This window comes from Hirundo rustica, chromosome 5 (genome assembly GCF_015227805.2).
Source record: "Hirundo rustica isolate bHirRus1 chromosome 5, bHirRus1.pri.v3, whole genome shotgun sequence".
Lineage (NCBI taxonomy): Eukaryota > Metazoa > Chordata > Aves > Passeriformes > Hirundinidae > Hirundo > Hirundo rustica.
This window is the reverse complement of record NC_053454.1, coordinates 28,452,082-28,466,494: the sequence shown is the minus strand read 5'-3', so window position 1 is coordinate 28,466,494 and position 14,413 is coordinate 28,452,082. Positions and strand designations below refer to the sequence as shown.

General features: G+C 35.8%; 1 protein-coding gene across 12 annotated transcripts in view; it reads left to right on the top strand.

Moving 5' to 3' along the window:
- The window catches only part of SGCZ (sarcoglycan zeta), a 421,463-nt gene that overhangs the window by 308,056 nt on the left and 98,994 nt on the right, over nt 1-14,413 (top strand). For all 12 annotated transcript variants that reach the window (XM_040065419.2, XM_040065418.2, XM_058420742.1 and 9 more), the window contains one exon: nt 8,421-8,522. In XM_040065419.2, the coding sequence (XP_039921353.1) occupies nt 8,421-8,522 (102 nt within the window). The remainder of the gene's footprint in view (nt 1-8,420; nt 8,523-14,413) is intronic.

Sequence of the window (14,413 nt, the reverse complement as noted above, 5' to 3'; positions counted from 1 at the left end):
AAAGTAAAAATAAATCAGGGAATATTTTAAATCTAGGACTCAGATCTGCAGGGGAGAGTCAGGGCTTGTGAAACTTGTCTTAAAATGGCTCTCAGTCTTCTGTGATGGAGCAGCATGGATTTTAATATTAAAAAAGTCTTTTGGGACAAAGAATTTTGGTATTAAGGATTTTGAGGGCAAATTACTTCATTTTTTTCCAATAAGTTTTTTATTACCTGTATGAACTGGGTGGTTACCTAGAAAAGAGCAACATTAGAATAATGGGTTTCTACTATTATATCACTAGACTAGTCGTCACATACTAAGGAGGTAAAAAAAACCCTTGTCCCTTTCATAGACGGGGTAAGTACTCTAATAAGTACATAAAAGAGAAGCTATTTTCTAGCCAGTTTGTAGAATCCAATACTTAAATTCATTTGTTCTGATGACAATATCTGATTTTTAGCATAACATCAATCAGAATAATATTGCAGAAACACCAGACATCAATCTCACCTGAAATCAACAAGTGTGATAGTTTTTCTCTGCTTAGCCATGGTAAGTGTTCATAAGCTCTGCTTGTTCTGTTTTGTTTTTTTTTATTCTACTTAGAGAGATATGGGTGATAAAGGCAGACTAGGAGCAATGTGAAGCATTGAGTTGCAAATAACATACAAAGAAAGTGAACTGAGATTATGTAGTCTGGGCAAAAATGTATCTGAAGGGCAAACAAAAGTAATTGCATTATAGCACTGGAGTTTCAGGCTATGTATGAAGAAAGTATTTTGAAAGATGGTAGTGGCAATATAATAACTTGCCTAAAGAAGTTATGGAATCTGCCTTTAAGGGAAAGAACAAGAGAAAACCAAACCATTATTTCTGTAGTAGCTAAGTCAGAGCTGACTTTGCAATAGTGCAAGATATTCTTTACAGAACCTCTCCACTAAACCCGCTGCTCAGTTCAAGTCATGCTGTATCATTTTTGAATAGATATAAATGTTGCCAGAATAGTTACTAATGCTTGTTTAGCACTTGTTTTTTCTGCTGCCCCACTTAAAGATTACTGTCACAACAGCTGAAATTTTGGATGTGTCAGTCTCATTGAAAGGGCAAGGTGTAAACATGAAAGGCACAAAAAGCATAATTGCATTAACACAAGCTATTTTTACTGTCCTCTTATATCAGTTTTTAATTTTTCTTTCTGAAGTCAGGCAATCACTTACTTGAAAAATAAAGGAATAATATATGATTACATTTTCAGCATGACTAAATTATCTTCAAGATTTTGTGGTGAAATTACATCCAGGACTCAAACACAGGGAATTGGATTAAATAAACTATGCAATTTATGAGGACAAAATAAGCACACCCACACTCAATACTGCAGGCTCATGGACAGCTTGTTTTCACCAGACCCTGAGGTCCTTTTCCACAGACCTGCTTTCCAGCAGGCCAATCCCCAGCCTGTGCCAGTCCATGTGGTTACTCCTCCCCAGGTGCAGGACCCTGCACTTGCCTTCACTGAATTTCCTTTCTGTCCATCTCTCCAGCCTGTCAAAGCCCTTCTGAAGGGCTGCACAGCACTCTGGGGTACTGGCTGCTCCTCCCAGCTTTCTGTTGTCAGTGAACTTGCTGAGGAAGCATCTGCCCCTTCATCCAAGTCATTAATTAATAAGTTAAACAATTCTGGGCCCAGTATTGAACCTTGGGGGATGCCACTAGTGACAGGCTTCCAACTAGACCCTGAAGCCCCTGACTGTGGCTATCTGGGATCAGCCAGTTCTCAATCTATCTCACTGTCCACTCAACCAGTCCACACTTCCTGAGTTTGCCTACAAGGATGTTGTGAGAGACAGTGTTGAAAGCCTTGCAAAGTCGAGGTAGACAATATGCACTGCTCTCCCCTCATCCCTCCAGGTAGTTTTCTCTTTGTAGAAGGCATCAAGCAATGATTTGCCCTTACTGAATCCAAGCTCCTGATGACCTTCTTGTTACCTACATGGATAGATAGAGATGGTCTCCAGAATCAGACACTCCATCACTTTTCCAGAGATTGAGATCAGGCTGATTGGCCAGTATTTCTATAGGTCCTTCTTACTCTTTTTGGAGACTGAGGTAACATTTGCTTTCTTTCAGTTCTGACTGCCACAACCTTTCAAAGATGATAGTGAGCAGCCTCACAATGTTGACATTAATGGACAGATCTATGTTCAAATGAAAAATAGCATAATTCCCCTCATCATGGTATAAAATCAAAATTTTAAAATGAAATAAGGGTTTCATCTTATTGTCTCATGATAAGTATATATTTTAAATTAATATAGGTAGTTTATACTTGAAGAACCAGCTCATGCTCCACACTTTCAAAAACTGTTTTAAACTAACATATATTCAGGGAATTTTAATTCCAGTTAGTTTGGATAGTAGTCTGACTTAACTTTCTTTTTAATGGCTTTTCATATTATTTTTTTTCCTTAGTTTGTTTCTCTTTAAACATTGCTGCACTGTACTACAGTAATTTCTTCCCTAGCTTTACCCTGATATCTACAAAGTGTCAGCTATTATTGTCAGCAGATGGATGAAGACAGGTGTTTCCATCAATCCAGATTTTTGTCATTCCAGTGATTAACTTGATATCTTTTCACCTTTATTTTTGGTTATTGAAATTCAGTTATCTTTCCTAGTAATCCACGAAAATACTCTGGTTTTGTTGCTTATACTACTACCCATTTTTTAAATGCAAAACTTCTGCTGCCTATATTTTTTCCTTAAATTATACATCCATAATCGCATCCAAGAACCATTTTTCTCCAGCTGGAATTATTTTCCAACTCTGTTTATTAGATCCAGGTTTTTGCATGTGTGAATACAATAAAAGTAATCTCCTTTCTCATCTTCCTTCCAATCTTTTGTGTGCATCTTCCATTTTACCAACAACATAGCTGTTAATATATTTAATCTTCCTAATCATCCCCATCACTGTGCCTTTACATTACCTGCTTTTTGTGCCATCCTATCAAGGTCAGTATTCTTTCTCCATCTTCACTATAATTCACTACTGCTACATTGGTTCAATCACCTTTCTTCTGATATCATATCCTTTATGCTTAGATGTTTCATCTGTGCCTTTCATACCAGTGCAGCCACATCATCCAAATTCCATTTCATGTTTAGCTTGTGCTGTGATGCCTACAAGGTAACAGACATTGAATGCTTATTAATTTATAGGACATCGATTGTAAGCACTTTGCTTAAACCCTGCTTTTCTATTACTATCATTTTTTCCCTCCCTGTTTTGTGCAATGATTCCTTCTTCAGAATGTGAGCTTTTGGAGACAGAGTTTGGGCTTAAATATGTACTCAAAACATGCAGGATATCACATCTAACATCAGAACTTTTGAAAACCTTGAATATTATTCATAAGAATGGATTTCCCGATCCACCAACTACTTGGTTGTTCCTACTGTAAAGTACTGAAACATGTATTTGGTGTATGTTGTTATTCTTGAGGAAGTCAGAAAAAATACCATGCAAACTTGAAATACAAAATACTATTTATAAATATTTTAGTCAATTCAGAATGACCAATACTTCAGTTCACTTTTCACTGTGCTTCTGCAAGTAAGTTCACGATCCTAAGGAAAAAGTCTGCATTTTAGCTGGCAGAGTCCTTTACTGCCTTCTCACTGCCCACTTCATAAGATCATGACATCATAAGATGCATGACAAATTATTTGAGGATCTATCAAAACTCTGTTCTCACCCCACATGAGAGTTTTCATTCATGACCTGGATCATCATGCCTTCCAACTTCTTTTTTCCAGACCAAGGAATTTTCAATTCTGTGGTCTTACACAGGAATTGCAGATGTATTCTCCACCTTAAGTCTTTCATATAGCACTGTTATTGATAGGTGTCAAGAATTTTTTAATATTAAAGGTCTGGGTTTGATCTCATGCAAGGAGGTGTTATTTCATCTAGGTGGAGTGTGTTTATAAGATATAGTTACGGACTTCCAAAATGTTATTTCTAATTGAAATAGTCCACAGCTTGGCTTCGAAACTGCCCTTTTTGTAGCTGAAAGATCATCTATGCCAGTCTAATGAATCCTGTCCTAAGTCTCCAGTTGTTGTCACCCGCGTCGCAGAGGACTGGCTCTATCGTGTAGACAGCTAAGCTTCTTGTACGTTGCTGGTTTATCAGCAATTTGTGTAGAATTCCTTATCCTCTTTTTTTTTTTTTTTTTTTTCTTAGAATGCCTTAGCACTTAAAGAAATAAAAGAAAAAAATTAAGAAAGAAAGAAGGAAAAATGAGAGAGAGAGAACTATAAAAGAAAGAAAGAACATCACCACATATTTCATTAGATAGCAATATATGTAGTCCAGGACTAGACGTAATAGTTTAGATTGTCGATAGGCTACTGCAGATTGTAGTTTTAGCCAACTTCCTGACTTTCTGAGAAGTATTCATAGTTCTAGCATATACTTTTTTATTTGTAGTTATCATAAAACATGCTGCTGTAATAGTTTATTGGGCAGAAATAATACAGGCTGTATAAGTAATACACCCCTGTAGAATTCTCAGCACACTGTGAAGAAATAACTTAATCTTTTAAAAGATCATCCTGTCTGCTTAAAGACAATGTGAAACAATCTCTGGGTTTCATATATGCCATTTACAGGATCATCGAAGAACATAAATCTCTGCTTGTTTATAAGGAGGTCAAAGCTTGAAAAAGCTCTGAATGTCAGTATTGTTGTTTGCCTCCCAGAATATTTTTCTGGGGAGTTCTTTTATGCCCTGTTTCAAAGTTATACTCTCATTAGCACAGACTTATAGTAAGTATAGTTTAGGACTTCATTGACTTTAATGTGCTCTTCAAAGTCAGTAAAACTCTTCCTTAGGTTGCTGCAGTTGTGAGACAACAGCATAAAATAAGTGCTTGGTTTTCATATTTTAATAACTGCTTATTTTAATTTTTGGTTTTAATAAGTGAAATGTGATGTACTCTATCAATATTTTATGTTATTCTTAGTGACGTTTGATTTTTTTTTTCCAGTCTCTATAAGATATGCTTTTGGATGTAAAGGGTTGTTTTCTTCTTAATGTTTGAGGGAAAAGAACAATTTAAGTGAGACAGAGTCATTATTAGTTTGCTTCATATTCTTAAATGAAAAACATGGAAAGTTCTACATGGTATAACAAAGAGAATAATAACAAATATTGAATAATAATAAAGAGGAGATAAAGTGATGTAAAGACAATCACTCACAACCTGGCACAGACTGATGCCCCCTCTGTCTTTGAGCAGCGGCCACTTTGAAAGACAATCCTTGTTCTCTCCAGCCCTCCATGCCTCCAGCCCCCTTCTTCCCCTACCACCACTTTTTCTTGTTGAGCACAATGTATGGAATATGTCTTTGGCCACATGGGGTCATTTGGCTTGGCTGTGTTCCCTCTCGACTCCTTGGCCATCCCCACTTTACTTACTGGGGGCAGAGAGGGGGGGGGAAATGAGAAAGGCTTTAAACTGAGGCAGCACAGTTCAGCAATGGCCAAAGCATTGGTGTGTTACGAGCACTATTTCAGCCAAAGCTCCACACTATCGTACCAGCTGCTATGAAGAAAGAAAATTTCCATCCCAGTCAGCCCCAGTACCTGACTTTAAGTACAGACATAGTTCATTCGAGTCTATTTTTGTACTTGAATAAAATCAAATCACACCACAAGGATAATCTGAGCTTTATTTACCTGGAAAACCTAAACTTTATGGAGTTTACTTGGGAAATAAGCAGAAGGACCTTCCTCTGATTAATCTTTTTAATATTAATAACTTTTTAATCATGTTGTGTTAGTTCTGAAAACCCTTGAATTTTTCTCTGTAACAGCATAGTTCTAACTCAAGAAACAAGAAACTCCTCTTATTCCAACCCCTGTTTAAACTTGATGGGGAGTTATTGATGAAAAAACATACAGAAAATAATTCTTTGAATAGGGTCGTCTTCATTAAACATGTTGTAGTAGTACATGTCTGACTATTTTCTGTGTTTTGCTATTCAACCCTATTTCATGTTGGTCATTACACACTTCAGGAAGTTATTGTCTGGAAGAATTATTGTATTTATCAAGGAATTGAGGTTGCAATCACCCTATTCCAGTTTAATAACACCTTTTGTGACTTAGGCTCCAGAATGTAGTGTCTGTATTTTGTGTTGAATCATGTCATTTTACTGAAGCTAGAGTGCTTCTGTCTGTGCTTCTTCTGTCTGGATTCACTCTGCTGGATTCTGCTAAAAGGTTATCTCTCTGCTGAAGGACTAAAGAATGAATACTTAGAAAGGTCACTCAGAAAAGTGAAAGCCCTTAGGGACACAGTTGGCTCTATCATTATTTTGTTTCTGAGACTCTGACAGTTTAATCTTGCTACACAAATTAACTTCCCACAGCTGAAAATAAGAGAAAATATGATAAGTACCAAAAAATAGTGAACAAAATGCTTTTGTGGTTTAGATCTCTGTCAGTAATATAAGAAAAGTACTCCCATATAAAGTTGCTGAAAGTATTTTGAAAATTAAGAGTTGTGAGGAACTATATAACTTCAGTAATAAACACGATAAGAGAAGTCTAGCAAAAACTGACAGTACTGTCTTCAAAGCAGAGTTTTAACCGAGTACAATAAATGAGGAGCAAAGAGAATAATTACATGAAAGCAAAATTGTGAGTAGCTGCTGGTTGAGGTTTGCGCCAACCTTCTGTGGAACAAGCTGAGATTCAGGAGGGTAATCATCACATATAAGTATAGAATTTATCCTAGACATACTTTAAAGATAGAGCATATGGAAGCTTCTTAGGCAACTTTAACTTCAGCATTTCATAGTTTTCTGAAAGCTTGACTTTACATTTTTGTGTATCTTTTGTTTATTTTTCACTTCCTCCTTTTCCCTCCTTCCCTGTTTTATTGGAAATATATTTTATGTGTGTCAATTACAAACATTCCATAGAAGCAGGAAAAACAAAATATTGAATTTGCCTTTTCAGTTAGAAAATATGTTTATATCTAAATCAATAAAATACACAATCCTTGTTGAGTATTTATTCACTGGCAAAAACTACAGCATGCTTGCTGTATTTTTCCAGGTTATCCTTCACTATTAAAATTTTATATTCTATTACAATAGGACTGATTGAGACTTAATTTTTGTTAATGCAGATTGCATATTCCATAACAAGCTCTAATTTCTTTATCTTACTTTCTTTTCAAAAACAGGCATCACTGTTTCATTTCACTGTTTTTGTTAGAAAGCCTACAAATACCTGAAATTTTCTATGTGAAAATATTTGTATAAACATTACTTGATTTACCATAAATACTTTAACATATATCAGGCCTTTCTTAAGAGGCATTATTTGACAATTCAGCTATAGCATTCAAGGACTGATACCAAGCTATTTACCCAATAGGCAGAATTTACTTGTTTTACAGTTCAGCCCGCCGAGCAAAAATGCAAGTTCTCATTGTTCCAGTACACTAGTGTTAACAATGTCTTCAAAATATGTAATTAGCAATTAGATTAAATGTGCTTATTTTTCACTTAAGTAGATCCAGTTAAATTCCATTGGCTGTACAGTGAAAAATTATTTTTCTGTCAGGAATATAGTAATGAGATTCTCTGGATAAAAAAATCTTGATTTTTCTATTCCAATGCAAAATAATTTTGTCTCTTGAGTATCAAGCACGTTTCATTGTTGTTGTTTTTTTTTTTCCTGTAAGAGTACAGTTGAAGCCTAATTATGCCACTTTTCTATTCTTATATTTTATTCAGCATTGAATTATGTGGTTTACTTGTTTCATCCAGACTTTTACAATGGCGCCTTTGCTATTTCTGTTTTGATAAATAAACACAATCAAAATTTGCATTTTTTAAGTTGTTCATCAGCAACATGCTCTTAGTAGTGATGAGCAACAACTAAAACCATTTTCATTCTTCCTACATGATATTTTCCTATGTATTTTAAATCACTGGGAAAAGCAAAACCAGTGGATTCAAGATATAACAATGAATAAACTGCTTTGCCAAATGTTAAATATATAGAGAAGATTAACTAGGCTTTTTACAGAGAAATTGTAAAATTCGGGATCTATTTTCACCCTATGAAGGGAATAATGATGATCCACAGTTGTACCCTGGCATTAGGTGCAGCCAAGGAATAAAGCGTGCAGGTCACCATCAGGTTGCACAGTTAAATACCTCAGCTCTAGGTGAAGCTCTGGCTATAAATGTGCCCTTCTACCTCCTGCCCAAGATCATGAGAAGAGCTGGGGACAGTGGGACAGCACTCATTATTTTTAGGGTTTAAGCCAACTAATGTCTTCTTTTTAGGTTGTTCTGGATAAGGTTATTTCCTAAAGTGAATATATATATATATTATTGATTGTAGGATGGAATGGGAAATTTGAGAGTCACTAAAAAAGGAATACGACTTGAAGGAATATCTGAATTTCTACTTCCACTATATGTGAAAGAAATCCATTCCCGAAAGGTAGGTATTTTTCATCTTTATTTCTTAATTTGCAGCTAATATAAATTGATCTCTTCAGTCTCAAACTACAAAGTTTAATTCTTTCACCTCCTAGATCAGCAGTCAGTAGAGGTTTGCTTTGAGAATATCTTAACAGTGAAAGCTTCCTTCATGTCATATTTTTTTTTCTGAAACCTTGATTGCTTCTTTAAAGAAATGTTTTATCCTAAAGAAAGGTGATTCAAAGCATGTATATTTTATACTTCAAATGACCTCAGCACTGGGAATGGAATATTTGACTCTCACTTGATGTAAAGTCCAGAAAAACAAGAGTGGTGATAAGTTCAAAGTGCAGTGAAATAAGGAATGGGTTTTTTCTTTTTATCGCTAGCAATCATGATTTTATTTTTTTTTTGATTTTTTTTTAAATTTTAGGTTTTGTTTGGGTTTATTTTGCTCATTAGGTAGAGGAAATCCTCCTATACTATGTAACATATCTAGGATTTAATTTTTTCAGAGCAAACCCTTTTAAATGTTTTTTAAATGTAATTATCATATAGCATCAGATTATTACAGAGGGAAAAAAAAGCAAGAAATTTTGTACTATGAAATTCAGTGTAGGTCATTTTAACCCCTTTGTTTTGATTCAGTTATGTTGCTTATGTTAATGTTGCCAATGGATTTAAAAAAAATTGAAATGCTGGAAAAGTCATCTTTTTTCCATGAGACCGATTACCTATGATCAGCATAGAATGTTATGGTGGTTTTCAGTCAATCATCTGAAAAGAATTTTAATGTACATATTGCAACGTTTGACAAGAGTCACAAGTATGTTGACCCTAAATTCCTTTGTGGAAATCTTTGTCTGTTTAAATCTGTCTTGAGTACGTTCATAAATGAGATGACAGTTTCCCTTTTCTCTCAATTATCTCACTCTTGTGTTAATAAATCCTTGAGGTGGTCTCTTCATCCTAATTTTCTGTAAAGTTAAGATCTTTCAATGTTTAATCAAGTAGCAGTATTGTCCTAGGTAATGAAAACTTTTATAATATTTAAGTAACCTTGCAGGGAGCGTACTTTTCATTCAAGGCTGCAGAACATTACTCATGATATGTGCACTTTTCCCGTTTCTTTTTTGTGAGTGGACAGTGTGTATTGTTGTTTCATGTCCTGTTATTGTGTGTGAGAGTAATGGTTTGGAATATTTTCTTGCCTGGTGCTTCATATTGCAAAACACTGGTTCTGTTAAAGAGAAGATGGAAACTTTTGTTTCAAGTGATAATAATTAGACTTGAGTAGGGTCCTAATTTCCTTTAGCTGCTAACAAATCTCAGAAAAAAATGTACCAGATGTATTTTATTCATATTTAATGCATAATTATTGTAAAGGAAAGGGATGCAGAATCTACCAGATGCCTAACATAAGCTCCCACTAGTCCTGTGAGGCTCATGAAAAAAACAACACTTGTCAGTAAATATTCTTAAGCCAGCAGAAAATAGAGTTGATCATTAACTGGACAAAATAATTCAAGTAAAATATTTTTGGAGTTTCAGGTGTACTTCTGTGTGTTAACTTTAAGGGACTTGTCACCTAGATAAAAAACTGGTATTTACACAGGCTTTATTTTCATTTTGCAGCACTTTTGAACTAGGTTCATTTTCCAGTCTTATGCCAGCTTTCTCAGTAGTTGTGCTGAAGTTCAGGAAGTTCTGTACGCAAATGGGAATGCCACCAGGGAATGATGAAAGAAACCTCTGGAGCTGTATCCTGATTAGCAGTAGGGTTTTGTAATGTCTCTGCAGGGTATTTCTAGAGCTGTATGACATCTGCATGTGACATGAGCTGTTTTGGCTCTTACAAAAATGGCCACAGTGCTGTTAAAATTTAAAAGTAAGCTAGGTTTTTCTGAGCTTTGATCACAGTCAGTAGTGACCTAGTAAATACTGACAGCAGATTCTGAGAAAAAGCCCTGCTCACCAGCTATTAGTATTTATTTTGGGTAGACAGGAAGGCTTTTGTCTGCCTTTTCCATGGAAGCAATAATGATTTAAGTTTGTATACTGGATGTATACGGAACTTGAAATATTCTGTGAAATCACCAACTCATTGCTTATTTTCTAGGAGGAGAGTTAGTTCTTTAAGCCTACACTCATTCCCCTATAAAAGAACACATCCATTAAAGTGACATTGTTTGATTAACTCCTGAGATGTCTTGTGTCATATTCAGTAGTAACTGTGCGGGTCCAGTACATTTCCTCTGCACCGCAGAACATGGTTTGTGGAATGGCATCTGAGGGGCCTCCATGGAGGCTCTCAGCTCAGGAGGTCAGGCCTTCACTGTTTTCCCATTTCAGCACAGAGCAGGGTGAGGTGAGAAGTCCAGTGTTACTAGCAGTGGGGTACAACAGCCAGTGTGCTGTGCTATGCCTAAGAGTCATGACTGGAATTATTGTATGTTTGCTGGTGCTATCTTTTAGTAAGTTCGATCTGAAAGTGATAAAAATGTTTATTGAGAGGGCAGCATTTACTTCTGATTCTGATAGTGACTTACTGTTGATAAGAGTGCCCAGCAGCTCTTGAGCAGGTAGGCGGAGCTGAGCTCTCTGCTGCTGCAATTTGAGAGTGGCTAGATTTACTACTGTAAAGCTCGCACATGCTTACTGATGACCATTTGCCTGCTGCATACCTGGATGACCAAATAAGATCCTTTATGCAGTGTAAAATGCAGACCTTAAACTGCCTTTATCGAGTGGCACTGAACTTTGTATATAGGTTGAAATACTGACTTGTATCTTGTGATTGCTTCCCTGAAACCCTGAATATTCAAAGTAAATGCTAAAAATACTTACATTTATTTTCTAACTACCTTAAATCTATGTGAATTCTTAAAAACAGAAGAAAAGTGTAGTGATTTCCTTCTGACAGTATAAAATTTTCTTTCCAAATATAGCAGTGAAAAAGCCTGGTCTTGACTAAAATGAATATTTTCTTTTGTGTATAAGTTGTGTAAATGAGAAGGCTACTCAAAGTGTGCGGTTTCCTTTGCCCTGCTCCTCTCGCTTTGCCCTTTTTACCATACATAGTTAGCAGTGTCCGAAGAATTAGGGATTCCTACCCCCAAATCAAGGTTTATGCAGAGAAGAAACTTCTATATTTTCATCAAATGGCTTCGCTGCATGTCAGAATTTAAAATGATGCGTCAGACCCTGAGCAGATAAGGGCTCATTTGATCCTGAATTCACGTTTTTATATCCCCAAAACCAGGACATATGTACTCTATGAAATAAATCTTACAGAGAATTACATTTTGGCTATGAATGGTCTAGCTGTATACCTTTCATCAAATTGCTAGTCTAAAACTAGTCAGTTTCATCCAGACCATGTTATATTTCCCATGTTTATATCATTTGCATTGATGTGATGCAAACTTAATTCTTTATAGTATATTAATGATATGTATGAAATCACATAGCACGTAATAAAACTTCCTGAATTATTTCAATATTTTGGTTCTTCTGAATTAAATGTTGTTATTATCATGTTACTGCATCCATAGTACTGCACTCTTGAAGGGAAACAATCAAGGTACAGTCTTTTTAGCTTGTCATATAACAATAAAAGTGGTTTGTGGTGTTTTCTTGAGAACGTATTCCTGGGTTTATGAATCTTTTTAGTTTGCACATACAGTTCTTAAGGGCTGAAAAGAATCCAGTTTTCTCTTTGTTAAATTGTTTCCATTACATAGAAAGAAGTAACCCATTGGTCCTTAAAGCAGAGGGAATAATTTTGGAGTTTTTTATTCACAATAAGGCTAAAAAGGTATTCTCCTTGTTATTATTATTAGCATGTATTAGCATGTATTTTCCAGAGATATCCTTAGAGAACACAGAATTTATTAATTGAGTTAAAAATCTTTGGGAAAATGTCAAGAAAACAAGAAATAGTGCGTATATATTAACTTCTTACTGAACATGTGAAACTCTGAAAACTTAGCATATATTTTGTGTTTTAAAATATGCAATTCTGTATGAATTCAGAAATTGTAGATGGGGTTGAAAGCAGGGGTTTTTTCAGGTATCTTTTCCTTCAGATTTTTACTTTAGGGACTGAATAGCCTTGTATTTAGAGAGCTTTATTTTACAGAGTTTTATTTCCAAACCTGGATCAATCTTGACAAAAGCATATCTACAATATATTTCTTTCACCACCATTTCTCTGAGTGTATATAATCATCAAAATAGAATTAACCTTTGCTAATTTCAGACAAATTACTGCATATATTTAGGTTTGTTTGGGCCTTAGGTGCCTTTGTGACCGTGTCGAATTCCTTTTCTGAGACAATTTCTCTGTTGAGCTTCTCTCTTTCTGATCAAGTTACAAGGTTGCTGCATAGGAGATCCCATCAAAAGCCTTTATGAAGCTGAGGAAGAACATGCACTCTTCTTGTGCATTGAGACAAGCTTCTCCTTTTGCAAGACCTCAAGTCAGTGCTCCTTGCCTTTACTAACCCATGCTCATTTTGTCCCAACTGCCTTCTTTTCATACCTGCATTGTGATCGTTTTCAGGGTCCCAGAGTCTTCCTTCCTTGCAAGATGCTCATACTCTCTTGTAAGAGCCTGCCATGATGGGGTTTTCCTTTATTTTGGGGTTGGGTAGGAGGAGCATATTCCCCCACATTCCACTCAGATATGTTCTCCCAAAATGTCAAGGTCAGATTTGCTGTATTTACTCTCTTTTCTGCCCTGTGAGATAACCCTCTGCGATGCAGTCAAAAGTAGTTCAGGAATCATGGAGTCCTACCACTACTGAAGTATATATGTATCAGAGAAACTTCATTTGGGAGATGTTATTGCACACTTTTTCCTAATATCAAAAAAAAACCAAAAAAACCCCCACAAAGGTACCCAAAGAATCTACCACTGTTATTGCACAGAATGAAATGCAATATCTGTTTCTGTAGCTACATGTCACAATCCACTCAGATAAAACTTTAAATGCTTTTCAGTTCATTTTTCTGATACCTGCTCTTCAAGCCTTGCCCTTTGGGATCACTCACCTGTCACTAAGTATAAAGTCATTATTATGGCATTGTCCTGATTTTGAGAACTAAGACAGTCATATAGGACTTCTTAAGTCATTTTGGCTCTCAACACGGTGTCATTCCAATAGCGTCAGTTATATTGGTAGGAACAAGATATAAGGTTTTCTTAATCACAAGCTTTGCCAAAGGACAAGTCACTCCTATATTTGCTGGTGGTCTCTGGAGGGACTACCACTCTGAAATTGTGTTGGCTGTGCTTGCTCTTTGCTGACAGCTGATAAGAACTTCCATGATTCATGACTTTGTTCTTGATTTCCTATACTTCAACAGACCTGTCGGGGGATAATTTAGTTGAATAGCTTTATCTTTTGAACACTGCTTTTTCATGTCAGCCACTACTCCTCTTATTATTGGTGAGACTTGTTGCTCAGTCAAGGAGGATCTCTGTTTTTTACACTGAGAAATCTGAGTTAATATTATCCATTTTTCTTTGGTTGATTATGGTTCATTAATCAAGTCATTAGAGGCCTATATCTACACAATATTATATCAGCCTGAGGAACTGAATTTGATTTGGGAACACTCCTTCAGGTGGATGTGGGAAAGTCATTGAAGTTGGAACTGTTTTTTCTTTGGGTTGGTTGTTGTTTTTGGCCTCAATTGCATTTTCAGTTTTCCAAGTACTTCCTCCATGTAATACATCTGTGTTCTGCTGGGGAAAATTTCATTGAAACCATGTGATATCTCAGTTTGATGCTCATCGTGTTTTCTATCTGATTCTCATGTAAAGTGTATTTAAATTGAACTGGTTTAACTGTATGGGCATCTTACGCTAAAGAATGACCTTTTATTTCCTGAACAATTTTGAAA